At 37.0% G+C, this 27,012-nt stretch overlaps 1 protein-coding gene across 1 annotated transcript in view; it reads left to right on the top strand.

Annotated features, from left to right (window-relative positions):
* Positions 1 to 27,012, top strand: part of ZFPM2 (zinc finger protein, FOG family member 2) — a 503,409-nt gene that overhangs the window by 251,308 nt on the left and 225,089 nt on the right. Inside the window, exon 4 of the mRNA XM_070477249.1 lies at positions 7,944 to 8,062. Within this exon, the coding sequence (XP_070333350.1) occupies positions 7,944 to 8,062 (119 nt within the window). The remainder of the gene's footprint in view (positions 1 to 7,943; positions 8,063 to 27,012) is intronic.

Raw genomic sequence — 27,012 nt, 5'->3', positions numbered from 1 at the left:
CTTTCACTTCTCTTCTTTTCGCAGCTATTTGTAAGGTCTCCTCAGACAACCATTTTGCCTTTTTGCATTTCTTTTCCATGGGGATTGTCTTGATCCCTGTCTCCTGTACAGTGTCTCAAACCTCCATCCATAGTTCATCAGGCCCTCTGTCTATCAGATCTAGTCACTTAAATCTATTTCTGACTTCCACTGTATAGCCATAAGGGATTTGATTTAGGTCATACCTGAATGGTCTAGTGGTTTTCCCTACTTTCTTCAGTTTAAGTCTGAATTTGGCAATAAGGAGTTCATGATCTGAGCCACAGTCAGCTCCCGGTCTTGTTTTTGCTGACTGTATAGAGCTTCTCCATCTTTGACTGTGAAGAATATAATCAAACTGATTTTGGCATTGACCATCTGGTGATGTCCATGTGTAGAGTCTTCTCTTGTGTTGTTGGAAGAGGGTGTTTGCTATCACCAGTGTGTTCTCTTGGCAAAACTCTATTAGCCTTTGCCCTGCTTCATTCTGTACTCCGAGGCCAAATTTGCCTGTTATTTCAGGTGTTTCTTGACTTCCTACTTTTGTATTCCAGTCCCCTATAATAAAAAGGATATCTTTTTTGGGTGTTGGTTCTAGAAGGTCTTGTTGTTCTTTATAGAACAGTTCAGTTTCTTCAGCATTATTGGTCAGGGCATTGGATTACCGTGATATTGAATGGTTTGCCTTGGAAACGAACAGAGATCATTCTGTCGTTTTGAGATTGCCTCTAAGTAGTGCATTTCAGACTCTTTTGTTGACTATGATGGCTACTCCATTTCTTCTAAGGGATTCCTGCCCACAGTAGTAGATATAATGGTCATCTGAGTTAAATTCACCCATTCCAGTCCATTTTAGTTCCCTGATCCCTAAAAATGTTGACATTTACTCTTACCATCTTCTGTTTGACCACTTCCGATCTGCCTTGATTCATGGACCTAACATTGCAGGTTCCTATGCAGCATCGCTCTTTACAGCATCGGACCTTTCTTCTGTCACCAGTCCCATCCACAAGTGGGTATTGTTTTTGCTTTGGCTCCATCCCTTCATTCTTTCTGGAGCTATTTCTCCACTGATCTCCAGTAGCATATTGGGCACCTACCAACCTAGGGAGTTCCTTTTTCAGTATCCTATCATTTTGCCTTCTTATACTTTCATGGGGTTCTCAAGGCAAGAGTACTGAAGTGGTTTGCCATTCCCTTCTCCAGTGGACCACATTCTGTCAGTCATCTCCACCATGACCTGACCGTCTTGGGTGGCCCCACACGGCATGGCTTAGTTTCAGTGACTTAGACACGACTGTGGTCCTGTGACCAGATTGGCTAATTTTCTGTGATTATGGTTTTTTGTGTCTGCCCTCTGATGCCATCTCACAACACCTACCGTCTTACTTGGGCTTCTCTTAGTTTGGACGTGGGATATCTCTTTACAGCTTTACGGGAGGAGATACCCCTCATCCAAGGTAAGGAGCAGTGGCTGCGCTTTGCTGGAGCAGCCATAAAGAAATACCCTAAAATCTAAAAATAATACTAAATCCTATGGCTTCAACTTCCCAAACCTTATGGATTACATTTCCTCAAGTTTATCCAGGCTCCAAGTTTGTTTTGTTTGTTGCTTTATGCCTGAGTGTAACTAATAAATATTAGTAGAATAAATGAATGAATAAACTAATGAATGGATGCAAGAAAAGAATGAGTAAGCAAATCCAATGAAAAGGGAACTTTGCTTTCTTTATTTTGAAATCTCTCATCTTTTCAAATCAATCATTCCTTTTATGATAAGCTAGTTCTAAGACCTGAGTCTTTGGCCCACCATCTCAGTGGTTCTTTCTACCTCTCATAATATATTACATCTGGAGAAAAAAAATCATGGTGTCTTGGACACTGTATTAAGTAGGAAGTGACAAACCCCTTTAACAATGACAAACCAAAGATTCAGAAAACATAGAATTTATTCATGGCCATCAGCTGACTATTTGATGGAGGAACTAAAATGTAATCTTATTGTAGCATATGGTATTTCCTCTATTTCATGACTCTTATTAGTCTTTGAAAAAATTAAAAATATTATACTCAAAAGCAACTTGTGTGCTAAATGAAATAAAGCTTCCATCATATTTCTGTTGCTATCATTAAACTATGTAGGCATGGTAGTGTATAAATGCTAATTATTTCACAATGTGCTTGCAGTTTTCTGAAAGTAAGTGTTAGTCACTCAGTCGTGCCTGACTCTTTGCAACCCCATGGACTGCAGCCCACCAGGCTCCTCTGTCCATGAGATTTCCCAGGCTAGGGTACTGGAGTGGGTTGCCATTTCCTTCTCCAGGGGATCTTCCCAACCCAGGGATCAAACCGAGGTTTCCTGCACTGCAGGCAGATTCTTTGCTAACTGAGCTACAAGGGAAGCCCAGTTTTCTGAAAAGCTGCTCTGAATAAATGAATATCTTTATTTAACTGTTTCAGGAGCAGAAAGAATTTCACAAACCTCAAAATAATATCTAACATCTTGATAGACTAGAAAGGAGACAGATTTGCCTGAGATCTGACTGTTTGTCTAACAAAGTTGAAGAGATTGACTTGAGAGCTTGAACAGTTGCTGGACTTTCTGTTATAGCCATCTTTAAGAGCTGATAAATCTATTTTTGTCCTGCTTAAAATTTTAATGCATAGTCAAAGACACCTCGGAAACTTTGGGTATCACTTCATGATTTGCCCTAAGTTTGTAGTTCTTAATCCATTAAAAGACAGACCTGCTTGTAAATCCACAGGTATAGATAAGAAGTCACTCTTTGACTGAGTCTGAACCCTTTTCAAATGAAAAATGTCAGTGGAAGAAAGAGAGGATGAATTACATTTTTAAAGGGTTTTCAAAGATTTTCATGATTCCTCTGGTATCACTTGAAACATGACATGACTTTTTTTTTAGTATGTAAAAACAACAAATTATTTAGGCATTATTTTTATGTAGAAAATAATATTCTTAGCTGAAGGATTGAAAAGTATTTTGTCTTTAAAGGGTAAATTGTAAGGAAATTGTTTAAAATGTTAAGTATGATTGAAAAATAAGAACTATCAGAAATTAAACAGGTTCTTTTTAAATAGAAAAGTTATCTCCAAAATTTAAATAGCTGCATTATCAATATGAAAATGCAGGCATATGATAAGGGATATCTCCCACTGAGCCCTTTTTGATGTCATAACAGATTGTTGGCTACGCTCCATCTTTGAGGATTTCCTATACAAGTCTCTGATTTCAACTCATTAATCAAAAGGTTTGTATGAGGCTGAAATATATTTTCAGGGAAAAATCTCAGAAATGGGTTTGTTATTCTGCATGCAGAAAACATTATTATTGTTCCATATTTCCCGAACTCCAGGTAGGCTTCGGAGTTCGATACTTTTAAGCATTAATATGTTATTTAAAGCAAGTTTTTATTTATAAAGCAATATTTAAGAAACTCAGACTTACTGAATCTTTTTGGGTCCATTTGCCTCATTACAGATCATCTTTAGCTACTGATACATAAGAATGAAAAGCAAGGGAAGTGTATGTCTGTCTTCATTTAATAAGTTTAATGAGTACTTCCATTTTTACTATAATTGACAAACGAGAAAGGATGGATGCATGAGAAGAAGGAAGGATGGTGGTTTAGTTCTTGAATTTAAATTTTTACGGTGAACATGGAATTCTTATTTCCATTACATCTTCATTATTCAGCTACAGATACATTTATGTTCATAATTGGCAAAATTTAACCATTACACAATATTTTAGTGGATTGTTATTTATATATGTTATTCTGGTTTTGAGGCTGAGCAGCAAAAGCATGGAAAAGGATATCTGTCTTGTAACTGTTAAAAGGAGGTGATACAAAGTAGATAAATAAGATATTGAATTCAGGTTGATGGTATTGCTTTCATTTAAAAAATTATTGAAATATAATTGATTTACAGTGTTGGGTTAGTGTCAGATATACAGCAAAATGATTCAGTTATATATATATATGTGTGTGTGTGTGTGTGTGTGTGTATTCGTTTTTAGAGTCTTTTCCATTATAGGTTACTACAAGTTACTGAGTACAGTCCCCTCTGCTATACAATAGTAGATCCTTGTTGATTATCTGTTATATATATAATAGTGTTCTTGTTTCTTTCTAATTGAAGGATAATTACTTTAAAATGTTGTAGGTTTCTGCCATCAAACAAAGTGAATCAGCGACAAGTATACCTATATGAAGGCTTCCCAGGTGGCACTCGTGGTAAAGAACACACCTGCTAATGCAGGAGACTTAAGAACTGCAGGTTTGACCCCTGGGTCAGGAGGATCCCCTGGAGGAGGGCATGGCAACCCACTCCAGTATTCCTGGCTGGAAAATCCCATCGACAGAGGATTCTGGAGGGCTATAGTCCATAGGGTCTCAAAGGACTGAAGTGACTTAGCATGCACACACACATACATGTAACCCTCCTTGTAGAACCTCTCTCCTATCCCACTCACCCCCAATTTCACCCCTCTAAGTCATCACAGAGCATCAGGCTAAGCTCCTTGTGTTACATAGCAACTCCCCACTAGCTATCTATTTACATATGGTAATATATACATTTCCCTGCAACTCTCTCAATTTGTCCCACCCTCTCCTTCCCCCTCTGTGTCCTTAAGCGTATTCTCTACATCTGCATTTCTATTCCTGCTCTGCAAATAGGTTCATTAGCACCATATTTTTAGATTCCATATATACATGTTAGTAGTGTGGTTTTAATCCCCAACTCCTAATTTATCCCTCTTCCTTCTTTCCCCTTTGGTAGCCATAAATCTGTTTTCTGTGTCTATGAGTCTATTTCTGTTTTCTACATAAATTTATTTGTATCAGTTCTAAGATTCCACATACAAGCAATATTATATGATATTTGCCTGACACTTCACTTAGTATGATATTCTCTAGATCCATTCATGTTACTGCAAATAATGTTATTTCATTCTTTTTTATGGCTGAGTAATATTCCATTGTATGTATGTACCACATCTTCCTTACTCATTTGTCTGTCTGTGGATACTGAGGCTGCTTCTGCATCTCGGGTGTTGTAAACAGTACTGCTGGTGCTAGTGGTAAAGAAACTGGCCGACAGTACAGAAGATGTAAGAGATGCAGGTTCAGTCCCTGGGTCAGGAGGATCCCCTGGAAAAGGAAATGGCAACTCACTCTAGTATTCTTGCCTGAGAAATCCCATGGACAGAAAAGCCTGGCGAGCTGTGGCTCATAGGGTCACAAAGAGTCAGAAATGACTGAAGCGACTTAGCACAGTGAACATTGGGGTGCATGTATCTTTTTGAATTTTAGTTTGTTGGGGAAAAGGAACCCTCCTACACTACTGGTGGTTGGAGAAGGAAATAGCAACCCACTCCAGTATTCTTGCCTGGAAAACCCATGGACAGAGGAGCTTGGAAGGCTACAGTCCATAGGACTGTAAAGAGTCGGACATTACTGAGTGCACACAGCAGCACACACTACTAGTGGGAATGTAAATTGGTGCAGCAGCTATGGAAAATAGTATAGGTGTCCCTTAAAGAATGAAAAATAAAGTTACTGTAAGATTCAGTGATTCCACTCCTGGGCATATATTTGGAGAAAATTATAATTTGAAAACTCTTTTCCTATGGTGTTGCTCTTAAAAGCATCAAGATTAAAGCTATATATTTAAATTTAGTTATTAACTTGATGGGAAACTAAGGTCAAATTAAAGCAAATATTTCATATCACCTACCATGACTTATATATCATTTGCAAAGTGTAATTACTGAATTCATTCTGATTTTTAAAAACATTTTATTTTGTATTAAGGTATACGAATTAAGCCAGCTAACAATGTTGTGATAGTTTCAGATTAACAGCTAAAGGATTCAGCCATACATATATATGAATCCATTCTCGCTCAAATTCCCCTCCCATCTAGGCTGCCACATAACATTGAACAGAGTTCCATGTGCTTTAGAGTAGTTCCTTGTTGGTTATCCATTTCAAATAAAGTGTGTAATGTGTTTATCCTAAAATCTCACATCCTTCTCCCCCTCACCCCCTTTCAACTGTAACTTCATCCTCTAAGTCTGTGAGTCTCTTTTTGTTTTGTAGTAAGTTGATTTGTATAATACCTTTTTAGATCCCAGTTTCATATTGAGTGAAGCAAGTGAATATATTCTGTTTTATTTAGAACTTTACTTAGCTATCTATTCTATATGGGTTAACATTCATATTTCTTCCTATTCCATTTCTTCCATTTTCAGGTCTGGTCTTTAACAGGTTGAGATAAAATTCTATTTTAAAAATAACAAATTATATTATTATGATTAATATTTTGAAATATTAAAAAATGTAATGTGATAATATAGTATGGAAATTATCCCAGAACATGAATGTCATAGATTTAATTACATAAAGAGAAGGTCTCCAGTGCCTGATTGAGATTTTTTTTTTTATTTATCCCAAACATTGTTTAGGTTTAATGGCCATTCTTTGATGTTTTGAAGGCTTCATTTATATATTTTTTTATTAATCCATTCATTTATTTCTTAAGTGAGCATTTGATTGATTCCTACTGTATGCCATTGAATACTGTCTTTATTTCCTATTTCTATATAATGATTGCAAAGTAATAATTGAGAAGGAATAAAGGAGAATATCAACATAAACTGCCTTTTTTGAAGGGTTTTTGTCCAAACTTGTAGCATAAAGTCTTGCCTAAAGTACCAAATATAAAAGCATAACAACTTTGAACATTGTTTTTTTTTTTTTGGGAAAACATACACCTCCACTGTTTGCACATGTAGTTGTCCTATCCACTGAAACTAGTAGTAATTTCTGGAAATTGCCAAGCACTTAAAAAAAAAACAACTCTCCATGTTGTTCACAAAAGTCTTGTATCACTGTAGTAGAGTTATGGCCTAAGGTATATATCTTTTCAGGAAGCCCAGGTGGCACAGTGGTAAAGAATCCGCCTGCCATTTCAGGAGACACAATGCAGGTTCAGGCCCTGGTTCGGAAAGACCCTCTGGAGTAGGAAATGGCAACTCACTCCTGTATTCTTGGGCTTACATGGTGACTCAGCTGGTAAAGAATCTGCCTGCAATGCAGGAGACCTTGGTTTGATCCCTGGGTTGGGAGCATCCCCTGGAGAAAGGAAAGGCTACCCACTCCATTATTCTGGCCTGGAGAATTCCACGGACTGTATATAGTCCATGGGGTTACAAAGAGTCGCACGCAACTGAGCGACTTTCACTTCACTTCACATATATCTTTAATTGCAATGTTTTACTTACATTGGTGATCAAATGTAGGAATTTTAACTCTGAGCTATGGTCCTAATGTTTCCTGTATGATTTTACATTGTATCAGTGCTTTTTGAAGATGTGTTCTCATTTCTGGTTCTTATTTACTGAATAGAATTGACTACAGTAGACGTGTGTGCATATATGCTCAGTCAACTTCAGTCGGGTCTGACCCTTTGCAATGCTATGGACTGTAGCCCACCAGGCTCCTCTGTCCATGCAAGGAGCAATATTCTCCAGGCGAGAATATTGGAGTGGGCTGCCATGCCCTCCTCCAGGGGATCTTCCTAATACGGGGATGGAAATCGAGGTCTGCCTGCATCTCCTGCATTGCAGGCGGATTCTTTACCCACTGAGCCACCTGGGAAGCCCTACAGTAGACAAGTGTGCAAAACGCAAGAAAGAAATTGGACTAAATGTGAATACAGTTAAAAGGACAAGTTTTGTTATTCTCCCAGGATACCAAGATCAGTTGAGATGAACATAATCAATTCTCATATATGAATCCTGAGAATATTGTGCTTATAGACCAAACACACAAAAAGAGTCAGCTGTTGGTAAAACACAAGTGAAAGTACTTAAACGCTCATGTGTTCATTGTCTGCAGGAGAGCTGGAGGTGTTTCAGAAAGATGGAGAGCGAAAAATTCAGAGTCGGCAGCAACTTCCAGTGGGAACCACCTGGGGACCATTCGCTGGGAAAATGGACTTGAATAATAATTCCTTGGTATGTGGATGTTCTGAGATGGTTGACTCTTAATAATTTGTCATAGTACAGAAATTATATCTGCTTGCTTCCTGGTGAAAACACTAAAAGTAATAGTTTGCTTTTTCTTTTTCATGGACCGTAAAACTGGAATATTTTCCAAGTGGTTTGTCTCTGACAGTATTATATGCAGAATTTAGAAGGAAACAGGTTAATCACACTGAACGGTTATTTAGTAAGGTAATTTATAAGGTTGCTTTATCTTCATAGCCAGACTAATATTGTTCATATTTAATAATATATACAAATGCTTTTCTTCTTAAGATGACACAAATTGTCATACATTATGAGTTTACATGATGAACAAGAAATAAACAACCTTGATATTGCTTGGCAATTCTATTTGTACTTTTAAGAGTGAGGATAAGTGATCAGCATCATAATTTTTCTTGCTAACTTTTTTGTAAATATTCTGAGCTTAGAAAGTCTACCTCTGGGAAAAATTATATGAACGATTGATTAGCCATCTTGAGAAGTTATGGAAAAATGGAATATTTGACTACATTTAAATTTCATTTCTTAATTCAATATGTTAGTTTCCTATTGCAGCTCCAGCAAGTTACCACAAACTTTGTGGTTTAAAACAACCCAAGTCCATCATATTGTAGTCGGAAATGAATCTCTCAGGGCTAAAATCAAAGTGTCTGCAGGGCTTTTTTTTGCTGAAGCTTTTTTATTTTTTTGCTTTTCCGTCTTCTAAAGGCTGTCCACAACCCATGGCTCACGGCTGCCTTCCATCTTCACAACCAGCAATGACTGAGTCTTTTACATACTTTATTCTGACTCTGACTCTTCTGTATCCCCTTTCCACATTCGGGAACGCGTGTGATTACATTGGGCCCACCTGAGTAATCCAGGATACTCTAGCAACTCTAACTCCATCTGCTTTAATTTCCTTTTGCCTAGTAAGGTAACATGCACAAGGTCCAGGAATCAGGACACTAGGACCTCTCCTATTATGCGTGATGATACAAGTGACAAAACATGGGGATAAAAATATTTTATATTCTTTAGGAGATCCAGAAATTGTATATATATGAAATGGAAGTCCCTCTCTCTAAATGCCATTTATGTAGGAAGAGTTTCATGCCTGCTAAAGGACTCTATCTGCATTGAGGTGGTGGGGGTGGGGGCGTAAGAACTCCCAGAGGGGTTTTAACAAGTGCGCTTGACTCAGCAATGTGGCTTTCCTTTTTCAGTTGATTACATGAAAGAAATCGCTTCTTCGGGTTATTACATGAAAGAAACTAATATGTGCAGATCTCTGCTTATTTAGTGCCTTGTGATTGAGAAAGAGGCTATTGATTTAACTAAAAGTAATGACTGGAATAAATAAGAAACATTTGTGTCATCCAACTTTTAAACAGCATAAGAGATCCTAGAAGTGTGCTTTTTACTTTCTAAATCCTTGTGTTTATCCGTAAAAGGATAAAGTAGGGGGCTTCACATGTATTTAAGAACCAAACAAGCTGACAGACCAGGCTTAATATTTAATGATCTGGGGCAGTGTAATGTGTGGTGGTTCAGTGTACCTGCTGCAGAAGTGGTTCTGCAAACACTGCTGACCTTAGTGGTTGAGTTGTATAGTGGACTGTTCTATTGATTCCTTTGATAGGGTGATGCTAGCTATTATACTGCTTAATCAAGCAAAGGCAAGGGGAAGATTGTCTCAGTATCAAAGGTTGAATTAAATCCTTTTCAAAACCCATTTTATCTGGGCGTTTCTATTGGTACTCTAGCATTGCGTTCAAAATGTTTTAGGCAATAAGATATTTATCTTATTTATCACTGTGTATCAGACACCAACACAAACTTTAGTCATTTGTCTGCTATTTCTTCAAAAGTGTAATGCCACTTAGGTGTCAGCTATTGTTGATGTAAGAAACACATGTTTTCCTTTTTATTTTATCAGCATAATATCTCTATGAAAATGTAATTTTTAATTAATCTTTATATCATGATATATATGTAGAATGATGCTTTTTATGCATCTTTGGCATATGCTAAATTATGATGTATAGAAAGTAAACCTATCTGTGGAAGTTTAATTTTTCAGTGAAATAACTTCCTATTTTTTAGACATGATATAATTTTTTTTTTCACATTTCTGTACCATTCTAAAGCTATCTTATGCCATACTTAATATCATTTAAATAATTCAGTTATAGGTGTGACATTTTGGTATTTTTGGTACCATTTGAAGTGAATGGATACTGTTTAGGGTATCAAAAACTCAGTTATGGTGAATCATTATTTAATAGAAAATAATCTTAATAACCTAGTTTTCTTCTTTTGTCTTAGAATTTAAACATCTGATTCATGTTATTTCCCTAAACTATAGAATTTTTCTCTATTTTAAAATGTACTGCTTTGCTAAAGTATACTTTAAAAAAAGGTTTTTTTGATAATAGTATTTTCTTCCCAGAATTTACTTTTGATTTTATGTTATTAAATAATACTACTAGTCATACTCTTGGTGCTACTGTTACTTCTATAGAATAATTGTCTAAGTTACACTGTGTACTTATTCTTTTCTAGACACTATATGGAGAATTAGAAATGTATTAGCTCCTTTACTCCTCAGAACAAACCTCTGAAGTTGGTCCTACTTAAAATCTTATTTATAGATAAGGAAATTAAGGCTCAGGCCTTTTTATTCCAGAATCTATGTTTTTAAATACCAGATCACACTCCTTCCCAATAGCATCTGTAACATGATCTGAGTATGATAAAATTATTATGGATTTCTTTACATGAATCCTAAATTTATTAAAAGGTTTGGAAGAAAAGATGCAGTGATTACAAGCAGGTTCTTTTTTCTTACTTTGGGCAAAATACTTGTTGTAATACTTCATAACTATCATGACTAAAGAATTAGATGTTAATTCAAATAGTTCCACAATTTTATTACCTCTTTATAATTTTGACAATCATTTAGTATAGGTTTTATATCATGAAGATAAATTTTCTTCATCATACAATATATAATCTATTAACCCTACCTTACCCAACCTGAAATCAAATTTGGAATTAACTCACTCTTTTAAATTGCTTATTCACCAACCAATGTTATGTTACTCTGTTTAAGCTCATGATGTTGTCTCAAGAGACCCAGTAAACTAATTAATCCAACACAGTAATTAATTGAGTCACCATGCCAGATGTCAAATCCTTTTTATATCTTTCAAGTTCCCATCTTGAAGTGCATTAGCAATATGCCACCTTCTGCAGGAAGCCTTTGCAGACCAGGCATTTGGATATATATATATAGAACATTACCAGAAATATAGGCTATATGGAAACATCAAAAGAATTGATTTGACAAAATGCTCTTCTTGGAATCATATAACACAATGAACACAGAAATAAATAAAATTCTGTTCACATCTCATTATCTTGTTAGATAGTTTATGCTTAACAGCAGAATATAGTTAATATTTTCATTGGGCCAGGTAGGGTCAAAGTGCTTTACAGGTTTTATATCTCATTTACTTCTTGCATGAGCATATGAGAAGATAATATCCTTTTTTTCCTCCTTTGTTTCACAGGAGGAAACTGCTACTTTGGGAAGCTGAATGACTAGACCAAGGTCAACTCAATCTGAGTTGAGACCCCCATGTTACAATCTAACACCATCTTTAGAAATTGTATATATAATATAAGGATAATATTGCTACCTAGCTTGTCAGGGTTTTGCAAAGATTAAATGAGGTAGCATACATGAATTATCAAGAAATACTGATATTATCACTACTCAGTCACCTGTAAAAATGGGTCCATTAAAATCTTTCAAGTTTAAAACTGAAAAGACACACCAATTAAATAAGTAAAACTATAGACTTTTGGCACTTGGGGATTTTACATGCCTAAATTTGACTATTTTCCAAGGAGACTGTTTTAGTCCAGGGTCTCCAGCAAAACAGAATAGGGTATGTGATGTGTGTGTGTTTATATATTTTGTAAGGAATTGTCTCACTTGGTCATGGAGTTGGCTTGATGAAAATCTGCAGTGTGAGTCAGCAGGCTGGAGCCCCAGCAGAGCTGATGCTATAGATGAAGTTTGTTATTTGGGGAGGCTAGTCTTTTTGTCCTATCCAGGCTTTCTTCTGATTGGTTGAGACCCACCCACATTATGGAGGGCAGTCTGTTTTACTCAGAGTTCCCTGATCCAAATGTCAGTCTCAACAAAAACACCATCCAAGTTGATACACAACATTAACCATCACAGTTTCCAAAGGTCTGCGGTATATTGTAAGTTTTAGTTTTTTCAGTTAGTCTTCCACTCCTGTATGAATTGTTAACCAGTAAGGGAGCCTAGCTTTCTTTCCAACTTCCTACTTCTGTGTCAAAAAATAATTTACATTAAGTGCTATCACAGTGACCCAAATTTCATGTTTTTGTAAGTCTTACAATTTTATTCATTGAAAATATCAAAGGACTATTGACAAGGAAGGAATTTTAAAAATCAGTTTAAATTGTGATCAATATCTGTTTTGGAGGTGTTTTAGAATTTCTCTATTTATATATTGTGCCTTTGAAGTTCCCCATTTTCTCCTGAAGACATAGATCTTTGTAATATGCTAAATCTCTGCTCTGCTAGCCCATGGTAAGTGCTTAATAATTATCAGACAACACTGATTATTTGGAAGGTTGATGTCTACAATATTAGTGACATTTGCTCTCCCTGTCTCTTTTGAGTGAATCAGCTTTCAGTAGGTAACTAGTCTTATTCAGCCACCTGCCTGCTGGAATCATGCAACATGCATACTTAATTAAACAGAACATAAATAGAAAGTCCAAGGTTACCTACTACATAATAGTAAACTTATCACAATCTGTTAAATTCAGCAAATGAAATTTGACATAGAAATTTCATTTTATTGATGTCATTCAGTCAGAAGGGAGCCTTGTTTTATTTTACCATGTGGTTGTGATACTGAGTTCTACTAACAGAAAATGTATTTATAAAGGGTACTATAGATAAAATTTTATTGATTTAATAATGAAATACTGTGCACATTAAATTCCATCTTAATTTTAAAGGTAGTTGTTATCATAGAAATGTGGTCGAGGAAAGAATTAAAGGTTCCTGATCTACATCATAGGGAAATATTAGAATTAATAGACCCTTCCAGCTCTAACTTTTCGAGTACCAGTCTCTGAGCCCATTCATTGCAGGTCTTCAGGCTTCACGTTGTGCACACCCTACAGTGACTATACCTCCACCCATACATCTTGCATTCACCTATAGTGTCAAAAGCTGCCTAGTGGAAACATCTCTGACTTTCTGTTTGAGGACATTTTTTCCAGCCTCAGGAGCAAACTTACTGCGGGCTAGGCAAGCTGTGAAGTGCTGGAGAATTAATGTTTCCAAAAGTTAATCCTCAACCAGTGAGGGACAGAAGGTGGTGGATAAATATCCCCCTGCCTCCTTGCCTCTCCATGAGGATGTGAAAAGTGTTTTACGAGAGCTCTTAGAGTTTGCCAGTGAAACTGAGCTCCAGTCAGGTTTTATAACACATCCTTTATGGGCTTCCTTCTCCTTCCTGCTTACTTCTCCACACCTCTACTGAACTGTTCTGAGGTCACCTCCAGATAAACTTGCATTTGAATCAGTCTCAAGGTAACCTTCTGGGAAAGCCATGCCAAGACAGCTTCTAAGATATAATAATGAAATAAACTGGAACATAATAGCCAGATTATTGCTGAGATTCTAGACAGTATAGATGTTTAAAAATCATAATTATTCAATTCTAGATCACTGCCTCTGGCAAATAATAGATATTCAACAAATGCTCTTTAAAATAAAAATATGATCTAATTGAATTTCCTCACCATGAGCAATCTGACCAACCCCACCCACACCCTCCCAGCTTCACCCTCTCAGTGACATAATTTATAATGTTGCTGAGGCATGACTTTTTGTTGGGTCTTACATTTCTTTCCATTGATGTTGACATTGTGAATAATACCCTCCTTTTAATATGCATTCTAATCTGGGCTCAGGACTCCCATACTTTTCTACTTCTCATGTCTCTCTGGGTCTTGGCTCTTTTAAATTTAACTGTGTTTCCCAAAACACTGTGGCCTTTCTTCTCTTCTCCTTCTGTTCCCAGTGCCTCAGGGAGCTTATCCACCCGCAAAGCTTCAGCTACTAATTTACAAATGACATTTAAATTAAAAAATCTCTAACCTTGGCTTTTTCCCCTTTCTCTAAAAGCACGTTTCAACTGTTTTACAAGCCTTTCCCACTGACTTCCTCCAACTCAACAGTCGTAAGAAGTTTATTATTGTTTCCACCTACTGTCTCTGTGCCCTTTTCCCTGCCTTCCAAATTTTAGTCACTTTTAAACCTAAATCTCTGCCTCTCCTTTGCTGCCTCTGCAGGCAGTCCATTCTACGAGTTACTCCATGTCACCCTCCTTCCATTCATACCTCTCCTCTCTCACGTCTCATAGGTCCATTTACATACATAGTCATATGTGTGCCTACATGTGTGTGCACATGTAGGCACAAACCCACACACACCTTTCCTTTATTGCCTATAACTAACAGCTTTGTTTTTGACATCCATTCAGAGCCAAACATCTTCCAAGACTCTCCGTTTCATGTCCAGGAACCAAGTACCATAACTCTGCTTTCTTCACGTTTACTCCCTTCTTTCTGTTCCTACTGCCACTGCTGTTGGTGAAACCCCCATCATTTCTTCCCTGATTATCACATTCTTCTAACTATTCTTTCTGCCTTCCTTCCTGTCTTCTTTTTCTTTACCCAAATCACAGTGTGTCCTTATAGCAAAGCTTGTTACTTGTGTGCCTGAAATCATTCAAGGGCACAAGAGAACCCAAACTCTGTCGCTTACCCCGTTTCCACTCTCAGTGTAGCTTTCAGTCAACCTCAGCTACCTGCAATGTGAATATACTCTTTTACTCATGTCTCTGTGCATTTGGCTGTACTGTTTTATCATCCACAAAGCCCTGTGCTCCCCCTTCCTGCCCTTCTTTATCACACTAACTCCAATTCTCACTTCAAGACTCAGCCCCAGGTTACCCCAACGTGGACCTTCCCTAAAGCCTCCAGTCTGGAATAGATATCAACTCCTCAGATATTTCTATGGTCTTTAGGCTTCCTAGGATGAAACATTTACTGCATAATTCCAGATATCTCTTTACTTGTCTATCTCACCCATTCACTGCTGCCGCCGCTAAGTCACTTCAGTCATGCCTGACTGTGCAATGCTATGGACTGTAGCCCGCCAGGCTCCTCTGTCCATGGGATTCTCCAGGCAAGACTAATGGAGTGGATTGCCATACCCTCCTCCAGGAGATCTTCCCAACCCAGGGATCAAACCTCCACCTCTTTATGTCTCCTGCATTGGCAGGCAGGTTCTTTGCCACTAGTGCCACCAACTATGTGCTACTTATTTATCGTTTATCTTTGTATCCTTCTTATCTAGAACAATGTCTGGTTTATAGCAAGGGCTCAGCAAATAACCTTTAGAAAATGAGTCAATTAATCCTTTCCTTTAAATTTTCTCCAGTATCAGCAAATGATGCACATCTTTCTTTATTCAAGATCCATGTGTTCCCCTTGAGTCTTTATACCCGTTTTTCCTGTTTCCTCTTAGATCTCTCTTCATCTGTTCAACTTAGCAATACAGTACCACAGCTAATGCCATCTTGTGCCTGTTTTATTTGTTTATAATTTTTTCTCAATCTCACTTGAATGTAATATGCAGTAGAGGAGGATAGCTATGTCTATTTTGTCAGGTTTTACCTAACAGAAAGATATGCCTATGACGGCTTCTTGATAAATATTGACAAATTTCAGTGTAAGATCAGTACCCCTCTGAAGTAGTTAAAGAGGAGAAGGTGGTGAACCCATTGAGGCAATTATGATTTGCTTGTAACAGAATCCATTTTCAATCCTTCACTATGACCTGGGTGAAGGCCAAGAAGGTATTCTGCTCTACCATGCTTTCTGTGAAGTCTCATCCAGCCTTGCACTTTCCAGTGACAAACCATCTGGGAAATTCCATCTGTCTCTGCTTGGAAACTGAGGTGGCAGTCGCCCACTGTGAGCAATTTTCTATTAACTTCTTGGATAAGATCAGTCAGATTTAGACTGAATTGATGGGAACCGTAAGAGCAGGGTTGTTCCAAGAGAAGACAAATGTACTGATTCCTCTAATTGGGCTTAAGCTGGTTTCATTCACGGATGCCCTTAGGTTCTAGTAGTGCAAGGACTTATAACCTTTTTAATTGTACCCTGTTCCTCTGAGGAAACGTTGGTGAAATTCATTATTGATGGAGATTGTAGATTTGTCCCTTAGGGAGGCCAAGATCCTGGCTTCTCTTATACTCTATCTGCCATGTGGAGAATTAATGGAAATTGAGTGGACAGCGGAAGCTGCTCCAAGAAGACATGAGGCAAGACACTTAGTACAGCAGAGCCTTGGAAAATAGTGTGTTGGTTTGGTTTCTAGAATCAGAGGAGGACTTTTTGTTTGTTTTCTGTTTGTTTGTGGAAGAGGAGAATGCTCAGGGACAAGAGAGATTGGCATGAAGTCCTAAGTTAGTGAAAGCATCCTGTAGAATCTGAGTCAGAAAGAAAGAAACCAGACTCCAAGGAATTACTCAACAGTTCAAATCTGTCAAAGCAAATGAGCGAGGTCGATTATATATGGATCTGGAGGGATTTATTGTATTATAATGTAGTCATAGTGATATTGGCTGTGGATGGAATTCTTTTGTAATGTGGGAAAATAACATTGAAATGAAAACATGTATTTTGCCTTTCCTAATAATTTGTATCTGCCTCCTAAAATTACACCTTTTATGCGTTGCTAGTCTGTCTGCTAATCTCAATCTACCTTTAATTTGCCTTTTCTTCTGATGGTGAAATCTTTCTAGGTTCTTTATGTTTGCACTTGGATTTGAAAGGTAGGAACGCAAAGACACAATTTCTTGCCGCATATAGACAGTTTTATTTATGGGTCTTACCTACTGATCTGTGCCTGAAATTTAAACACATTTTGCCTTTGGGTTATGCTACATGGCTAAAACTCTTTACTTATACTTAAGCCAAGTTTGAATAAACAGAAAGCATCTTTTTGGGGGTTTGTTTAAGATTATTTATTATTCCCTTTTTCTAGAATTGCAAGGAGAATTTTTAATGAAAATGGTCTTCTCATGGAGTTATTAAAATGACTCTGTGATATGCTATTAATTAATCAATGTCTGGAAGGAGTAACTACTTCATGTCATTTAATATGATTTAAGTTGCTCTACTAAGAAGACAATGTATATAAAGTTGAATAGAGTAATGAGTAACACAACCTTTTCCACGAGCATAGGTATGAAAGATGCAGTTTGGCTATTGGTTTAAGCATCCAGATTCTCTTTATGGAGTTGATCCTGTTTGTAAATCTTTTCTCAAGCTTCAGGGTCCCGTAGGGGATAGAATCCCTGTTCCCTAAGGAAAGTCTATCAGATTCTTGGGTGGTGAGGGAATGATTTGCAAACTATAGCTCTGCTGTTTCCATAACACAAATAATGTAATATAAAGTTGGAAAAAATGTTTTTGGCTGGAGGAGAAGGTAAAATGATAACACACTTGTGAGGAGCAGTTTACGAAGTTGACCCAAAATTTTGTTGATTATTTGCTGATATATCTGGCTTGCCTTTTAAAGTCTTTCTCTTTGACTTTTTCAAGACTTGCCATTCCACAGCTCTTTATAAAACAATTGTTAGGCATGAGCACTTCCCTGTTATTTACATGGTTATAATATATATGGTTCCAGTGTTAAGAAAAATTTAGCAAATGATGTCTACTGGGCATAATTAATACATTCAGTAACTTGGAGATAACTGTTAAAGAAATGGACATAAGTGCTATTTTGTATTCCTTTTGTTTGTTCTTAATCAATATTACATAGGCATAACCCTTTAAATTGGACATATTGGACTCATGAAATATCTGACTGTATTTTATTACTAAGTATCAATAGGTATTTCCAGGACACCATTAATTAAATATCATATCTTAACATTAGCTCTCATTTGGCATTGTCAATCTTTAGTCTCACAAGAGGTTTTCCTGATGTAGGCAGGTTTGTGAGTCTGACCATGTCCAAGTGACTCCTACAAGGCTCATGTTGATGTTGTATGATGTCCAGAGGCAATAATTCTTACATATATTTATGAAGGAAAAATAAAATAATATTTCTAGGATGTTTTTGTAAACTTTCAAACTTATTTGAGAAACTCTGTTTTGGAGATGAGCATCTCTTTTCCTTGTACATTTAAGTATTCAATTTAAAGTCATTCTGTATTATTCATTTGCTTTTATATCACTTTTAAAAATATAATACTTTGCCCTAGTTCAACAAAACTATGGCTTCTTGATTCTAGTAATTTGTATATCATTTGTGCTATTTTATATGGTTTATCTCTCTTTCCATTTTAAAGGTCGGGAGCTCAGAATGAAGCATAGGGTTATGTGCCTACGTCTTGTGGTTTTCTCATAGTCTTTTCTCAGGGACAGAAACATGAGCATTGCTTATCTGTGTGTCTTTGGTACAGTGTCTCATACAAGGCTGGATTCAAAAAGTGACAGCCAGGGCTTTGGTGTCATCTGAAGTCTCAACCAAAGGAAGACCTGCTTGAAAGGTCACTGCATGGCTGTTGACTCAGTACCATGCTTAAGCTCATAGCATGGCAACTGGCTCCTCTCTGAGCAAGCAAATGAGAGGGCAAGACAAGAAGCCCAGGACAGAAATCATAGTCTTTTCATAAACTAGTCTTGGAAGTAGGCATCCCATCACTTTTGCTGAATTCTTTTTATTAAAATTGAGTCAACAGGGCTAGCCCACTCTGAAGGGAAAGGCATTGTACATGGGCTTAAAACCAAAGGCTGTGATCGCTGGGGACCATCTCAGAGGCTGTTTACTGCTAAGATAATGTACATAAGTAGTTACCTCGCCTCTGAATAAGGAAGGACTTTCAAATAATAGTAGCACTGGGAGAAATCACAAAAGAAAATCCAGTTAATTTAAACAGAAAAGACTAACTCATATATTATAAAACATCATAACCAAAAATCAAAGTTTAACTGATAAGCAAAAGATACACGTAAAAATGAGATACATTTTATTCTCGTTTTTGAAGGTAGATAAGCTACTCCATATAGAAACTCAGGAATACATTCTTGATTAATTTGTTTAGAAATTGATTATTAATATGAGGACATAGAAAGATGAATGAAAATATATGGAACAGTTATGTAAAATCTAATGGGAAATAGGAGCCAGAGGCAGGCTGTTTGCTGAGTATTTCTCCTTCAGTAATTTTGAGAAACATGCACTAACACATTGGAAAGATCAGAAATGGGGAGAAAGCATGGGAAAGAGCCCGTGATGTGCTCAGAGTAGTCTGATACTAGTCCCAACTGTTATTACCCAAAGTGCTGTCTTGGGTAATCACACCTGCTCTCAGTTTCCTCATTTATAAAATGGGGGTTATAATACCAGCCCTACATCTTAGAGTTGTTGTAAAATTATATAAAATTATATGCATTTAGTCACTTTGAAAAATATACAGATTGTTATACAATCTAGATTACTTTTTATTATGCCTGTGAATAGAAAGTAGATTACTCATTCCCTTAATTTGCCAAACTGTGCTTCCAGCCTTTTCTCGTCTGTCCCCTCTCTGAACATATTTTTAAAAGCACTCTTGGCTGTCATTGTACATATGCATCTTCATACATGTGTGCACACATGTATTTATATACACACAAATATACACATACTTATTGATTAGCTAGCATCAGTATCCTGAGAACTCATAGCCTAGAGAAGTACAAGGTATGTACTTAGAGTATTTATCATCTAAGGAGGCAATCACCCCAGAAACAAGAGAAAAAACATGTTTTTAGGAAGAGAAAGAAAGGTTAAGTGGTCAAACTGCTTTTTGAATTATCCTGCCTCCTTTGTGTTTTCTTTTTGTAAGGAGTATTTCTTCAGAAAGCTTTTCTCAGGTGTGTGATTGTGGATTTCAGACAATTGGAAAAGTAATTTACCCTGTCTGATTCACTTTTGAGTTCAGTTTATATTTTAAAATGCTAACTCAATTCTTTTGTTACTTATGGCGTTTTAGAGCTTGGTACAGAATGGAGTGAATAAGGCATGTCACTAGGCAGACAGCGATACACCATAAAATAAGAAAGAAGGGGGACAAAATTTGGAAGAGCAGAGGCCTTAGGTTTTAGCTTTTATTGAGAAGTGAAGCAAATACCATTTGTTTCTCATGGTGTCTCAGAGAGTCGGACATGACCGAGCGACTAGGCGCAGCGCAGCGCAGCACCCTGAGTGCGAGCATTATCACGGACAGGGGCAGCGCGATGCTGATCTTGGGTGTCTCATTATTACCACCTTGTGTCTTAAAGTCATTGCCCCCCCAGGCATGTGTAGAATGTTATTCTGTGGAAGGTGCCCAGTGACAGCCTCATGTGCATCTGAGATAAGCATCAGGGTCCAAAGTGAAAGTCAATGTCGCTCAGCCATGTGCGACTCTTTGCGACCCTGCGGACTATACAGTCCAGGGAATTCTCCAGGCCAGAATACTGGAGTGGGGAGCCTTTCCTTTCAGGGCATCTTCCCAACCCAGGGATTGAACTCAGGTCTTCCGCATTGCAGGCAGATTCTTTACTGTCTGAGCCACCAGCAAAGCCCAAGAATACTGGAGTGGGGAGCCTATCCCTTCTCCAGGGCATCTTCCCAACCCAGGGATTGAACTCAGGTCTCCCACATTGCAGGCAGATTCTTTACTGTCTGAGCCACCAGCAAAGCCCAAGAATACTGGAGTGGGGAGCCTATCCCTTCTCCAGGGCATCTTCCCAACCCAGGAATCAAGCCAGGGACTCCTGCATTGCTGGTGGGTTCTTTACAAATGAGCTACCAAGTACAGGTCAAATGAAGTATCAACTCTGGGGGCAGGGGATTTGGGAGGCTGAGCAGAGAGATAGCATTTGCCTTCAATGCAGTAGTTCAGAGGTGGTGAAAAGAATTTATCCTTTACCTGAATATTTCCAGCAGGGAACATGGCAATTTTAATAACCGTGGCCTTCCTTCCAACTTTGTGAAAATGACTCTTAAGAGTAAGTGGACGTTGGCAGAAGCGTTCTCATCGTTGCTGATTCTCCAGAAGGAGAAGGTTGAAGGAAGAGTGCGTGACAAAACTCAACCCGTGGTCCGCTCCATTACTTCATTAATCAAGTGGAGGCATTCTGAAAAATGTTTCTCTTCAGTTGCAGCCATCTATTTTTTGGTGTTAATCTGCGCCCTGTGGCAGTGTTTTGTGAAAGGAAACAATGAACAGTTGTAGCATCCCCCCACCCCCAGCTGCTGTCGCCCCTGTCAGAAGGCTCCAAGGATGATGCGAGTCTGTATCATCCTGATAAGGAAAAGAGGATTCAGATGGCTTTGGAGAGAATTTGTGAGAGTACAGAGTGCCGTTTTGGACTAGACGGACTGTGGACAACGGCAGAGGCCCTTAATGGGAGCTAAGGGTTCCGTGCCAGACCTTCTGCTGCTTCTTGAAGATTTTCTAATGAAATATTTCAATGGTGAAATTCTGAAACTGTCAGAGGGACTGAGGTTCAAGATGCTGTTTTAAGTTTTGTGTTCCCATAATCTGTGATTAGCCAATCGAGGTTAAAAAAACAAAAAACAGAAAAAAAGAAAGAAAAAAAAACACAAAAAACTTAAGAAGCCCCCAGAGTGTGTATGGAGGTCACTTATCTGCTGACAATGTGTTTCCATGCTATTGTCATCATGAGCTCTGTGCAAGTGGTCAGTGCATTTTATATACTGTAGGTTCCTATTTTATGGCTGGATGAAATATGAAACTACCTTTTATAATGCTGACTCTATTTTGGCAGGCCTTTGGATTCACATATGGTTCAGTTAAGCTGTTTTGGAGCCTGATGTACCTTTGTTATTTATTGGAATTTTTGAGAGGGGATAAATGTGCTATTTTTGCTCTGGATTAAAAAAAAATTAAATGTTTCCTAAAAATTCATATAGCTAAGAGAATTCCAGTGAGCTTTAGAAACTGAGCCGTTATTCCTAGCTAAAATAAAGTCATTCTTACTCATAAAGAAAAAAAAAATAAAGACAACTGAAGTGCCAGTAAAATAGAAGCAGTATTTTATAGCACACCGCAATGAAATGAAAACAGAGAGCAATTAGTGACTGGGGGCCGGAAAAGTTGTCATCCTGTAACAGCAGTAATCTTTCAGCATCTTTAAACTAACAGATACTACTAGGATTTTCTTTCATTCATTCCACTGTTATTCTGGCAGGTTATAAATAAACATACAGGCATAAAGAGTCCAAAACAAAGTGGTTGTCAAAGGGATGAATGATAGGCAGTGACCTCACATACCGAGGATGGTAGTATGCTGTTAGGCAGGCTCCGTTGCCTAGAGGTGAAGTGTATTCCCTCTACCGAGCCCTGGCTGATAGACACACTCCCATTCAACTTTAATCTCTTTGTTTTGCTGAGTTTAACTCAAACTGTTAAGTTCTGTTTAAAATAATGTCTGTATGTAAGTATGAGGATAGATAAACTAGAAGGAAAGTGACATATTTACTAATGTCATTTCAAAGCACAGCTTTTTCTTCCTGAAAAAAGAAGTCCCAGAAGGATAGGTATATTTGGAGTGGCTCAGATGGTGAAGAATATGCCTGCAATGCAGGAGACCCAGGTTCGAACCTTGGGTTGGGAAGATCCCCTGGAGAAGAGAATGGCAATCCGCTCCAGTATTCTTGCTTGAAGAATTCCACGGACAGAAGAATTTAGTGAGCTATATGGTCCATGGGATCGCAGTCAGACGTGACTAAGGGACTTTCACTTTTCTCAATCTTACTTTGCATTTGTAAAGAGCCTTCAGATTTTTCTTACATGGCTATCTATTTGTATTTGAAGTTAATCATAAAATGCACTTGCTGGAATGGGCACAATATAAATTTTTGGGCTTTGGTGACCTAAGGGGCTGGTTACAAGAGTGGAGACAGACCCTTTTTAACTTATCACTCTAATTTAATCCCCCACCAAATTGTGTGTCTTCCAAGTGGTATGTTATTTTTATCTTTTTTACAGTTGTTTTATCTTTTTTACATGAGAGGGTAGTGGGATAATTATTTTAATTATTTCATAACTAATTTAACAGTCTTCCGTTGCTGTTAACTGCTAGCAACTGAATGCCTAAAATCTCTTTCTCTGATTTTAGATGTATTGTGCAGGACATCTTGAAGAAAATTTGACTCAATTAAGTATGTGCTGCAAGTCAGGAACTCTGCTAAAAAGTGAGGGTACAAAAACTAAATTCTCACCAAGCATAATTACTCCTTATATGAGTATTTAAATATAACTGAATTCTATCCATACCCTTTATGTACCCTTTATATATTACTTTAAGCAAACCTAATGCACAAAAAAAACATATTCACACACAGCCATGCACACACATAAGTTTATACACACATACGGCAAATTGGTTGATTTTTAAGTCAACAAATAAGATTGGTATTTTCATTTTTATTTTGTTAACTCAAGTGATGTGCTTATTTCCTAAATAAAATAGTATCATGAAATAAAGCACACCTCTATTTTTGAACAAGTTACAAAAACTTAGTGCTTTATTCTGTCATAGACTGGACAACATTGTAAATATTGATAATGTTTCTCATTTTTCCTTGTAATTTCATTATTTTATCTTATGGTGAAGCATGTAATTGACAAACTATCATAGTGATATTTTAAGTATTCCAGTAGGTGACTTAGAATAAATATAGAACATTTTGATGTATAAATTTGGATGATGAAAAAGGTGTTTTAATTCTTGATTACCTGGAGCCTTATAGAAATGTTAATGTTTGTTAGTGGCAAATATAGTAAGAAAAGAAAAAGAAAATGTGAGCAATGACAAAATATACAAACATACAATGCAAAGTGCCCTTTTATATTATTTGATTTTCTGTGAGTTTTCATTTCCCCTTACTCTCTATTCTCTATGCATTTGAATTATTGAGAACTATCCATAACCTTCATTAAGATGATATAATAAATATTTTTGATTATTCATGATTCAAACAGTTTAATTGATTTAGGGATACTGAATATAATGTTCAGTTTTCAGCATTTATCTTTAAACTTAAGAAATGAGTGGTTTAGTGGCATTATTGTTATGAAGTATTGCTAATATTGCAAATTTTATATACCACTCACATTGTAGAAAGAAAAGGGTACTCAATCTTCTGTTGTTTTTATACTGCTGTAGCCACTGAGATTTTGAAAAGAGAAGCAAGTCATCTCCTTTTAGCTTGTTTGACAGCATTCAAAGGAATGCACGGCCTGCTATTTGAGTAGCATCTTCTCAATAGTTCTCCAACTGTCTTTCCTTAGTTCATATGTAGTTAGTTATCTTAAAGTTGAAAAAAAGGGAAATCAGTAGGAATAAGAAGTACAGTCCATTTTAGGTGGTCAGTTATAGCAATCAAGCTTTCACTTATCTTATTCTGCTGTATTGTTTTCCCTTGGTTTCTCCTGAAAGGCGTTGTAGGGCGAGTTGAATATTTTCTAATGTCAAATAATACAAAGTATTCATAATGTTTATAAAACTTAATTTCTCAGTAATTTGCTTCTGTTTTGCAGATGTGACTCATCTCAAATCTATCTAATCTATATTGACTAATTGTGAAATAACAGAATTAAAATTAAAAAACTTAACCTAAAATGGTAAAAGTCTTGGATTCCATCAGCATTACACCTGGATATTAATTTTAATGCTCTATTGATAACATGGAAGTGCTTTCATCATTGAGGTATGTAGGAGTAAAGCAGATTTCCCAGTGAAGTGACTGAATGTTGACTAGAGTGGTTCAAGTTAGCACTTTTCTTTATTATACTTTAAGAAGAATGCTATCTATTGAATGTAACTGAATATGCTAGAAAACTTATTTTAAAAAGAGGTAACTTCATAACTCCACAGGCATTAATTACATTTATATAGTCTCCATTGATATTTATAATGCTCTTTATGCCATTAAAAATCTGATCCTATATCAGGATGAACTTTGTTATTATTCTATGTACTCTTATTTATGAGATAGTAGGTAAGTCTTTATAATATTTCTGTTAACCATCATTTAATGAGATATGATTTCTGAAATAGCTAAAGAAGTATTTTTTTAATGACAGTGTAATTAAAGGTGCTACAGACTTTTTAAAAGATGTTTTAGCACCTGTATTTCTGGTGAGTTCTTGGAATAAACCTCATTGCATTTGTGATACAGCAAAATTTTTGGATCAGCTTCTATCCATTCTTTTGCAAAAAGATCATCTTGGTTTTAGGCACTTAGCAGCCAATATGGCTGTTCTTAATTTGTCATTGAGATTAGAATGGATATTTGGGTTAGAAAGTAAGAACTAGCTGTAAGCTTTTAAAAAAGAATTTATTTAATTGAGTCAGTCCAAAAAGAAGTTATTTAACTGAGTCAGTCCAGATCTTTGAATTTCTCTCTCTAATTCTATGCTCCCTCTTTACAGACAGTAGCTCTGATTTGTAAGGATTATTGTCTTTGGTTCCCGTGTCAGGGAGTTAAGAGGTGAGAGCAGTTGGATTGCATTTTCAGGATGCCACACGTGCACTCTTTGATCTGAGGTACAGGGTGCCTCAGGGAATAAGTTCAATCTTGATTTCTTTAGTCAATCATCCACTATCAGGTACCACTGCCCTGATTAGCAGGCTGAAGAAAAAGAGCATATCGTGGGTGTGTGTGTTACAAAGATGAAAAATAGTGATGAGCCTGTTGGCAACAGAGTCAGCCCCTAGTTTCACTATGTGACATTTGCTTTCTCTTTGCATAAATCCCCGTAGTGTGTGAAGGAACAAAAATCAGTATTTCCATATATCTTTCCACAAACTAATGATTTTTTTTCAGATAGTTTCCTTTCTTTGTTTGATTCATTGTTGCAGAATGGAAACTGGAAAGAGAATTAGCAGGGTGCATCGTGGTGGTTTCTAAGAGAAACTCAAATATAGCTAGCTGCCTGCCATTCCTGCCATTCTGTGAATCAAGCCAATGACTCACTCTCGTGAAGTGTTGCAAGCCTGTAAAACTAGCACCATACCTGTGCTGTTTCTGTCCCTCTATCTGCTCCATAGAGATAAAATAGTCCTCTAGACCCAAAATGCCTCAGTTGCTTTTTGTTTTTGTTTAGTCTCCAAACAAGAGTCATGTCCAACTCTTTTGAGACCCCATGGACTGCAGCTTGCATCCTGCCAGGTTCCTCTGTCCATGGGATTTTCCAGGTAAGAATATTGGAATAGGTTGCCATTTCCTTCTCCAGGGGATCTTCCCGACCCAGGGACTGAACCCCATGTCTCCTGCAGATTCTTTACCACCGACTCATCAGGGAAGCCCAGTGAACGCTTCGGAATCCATCCATTAATCAGTGATGTCTCTCCCCAAAAACAAGAGCCCAGAGATTGTCTGAATAACTTCTCATTTGTTCTTTTTCCTTTGGTCAAAGTGAAAGAATATCTCCTAACATATAAGGTTATATACTGATAACAATTGCAGCTTTTGGTCTCTTTTGATACATATTTGAGATTTGCCCATGTGTATTTTCTATTATGGTATTGAGATAGAAATGGAGGTTCTGAAAAGATTAAACAGTGGATAAACTTTTTAATCTTAAATCTTTGACAAATCTCACAGTTCTATTTCAAAATTAAAATCATTTACTGAAAAAATATTTTTATTTGTGAGTACTTTTTATATAAAGATGCAAGGTACAGATATAGTCGTTTCATAAATACTTATGGTATGCTCATGCCCTACT

This window comes from Odocoileus virginianus, chromosome 15 (assembly GCF_023699985.2).
Source record: "Odocoileus virginianus isolate 20LAN1187 ecotype Illinois chromosome 15, Ovbor_1.2, whole genome shotgun sequence".
Lineage (NCBI taxonomy): Eukaryota > Metazoa > Chordata > Mammalia > Artiodactyla > Cervidae > Odocoileus > Odocoileus virginianus.
Note: the sequence above shows the minus strand (reverse complement) of the source record. Positions and strands in the feature narration are given on the sequence as shown.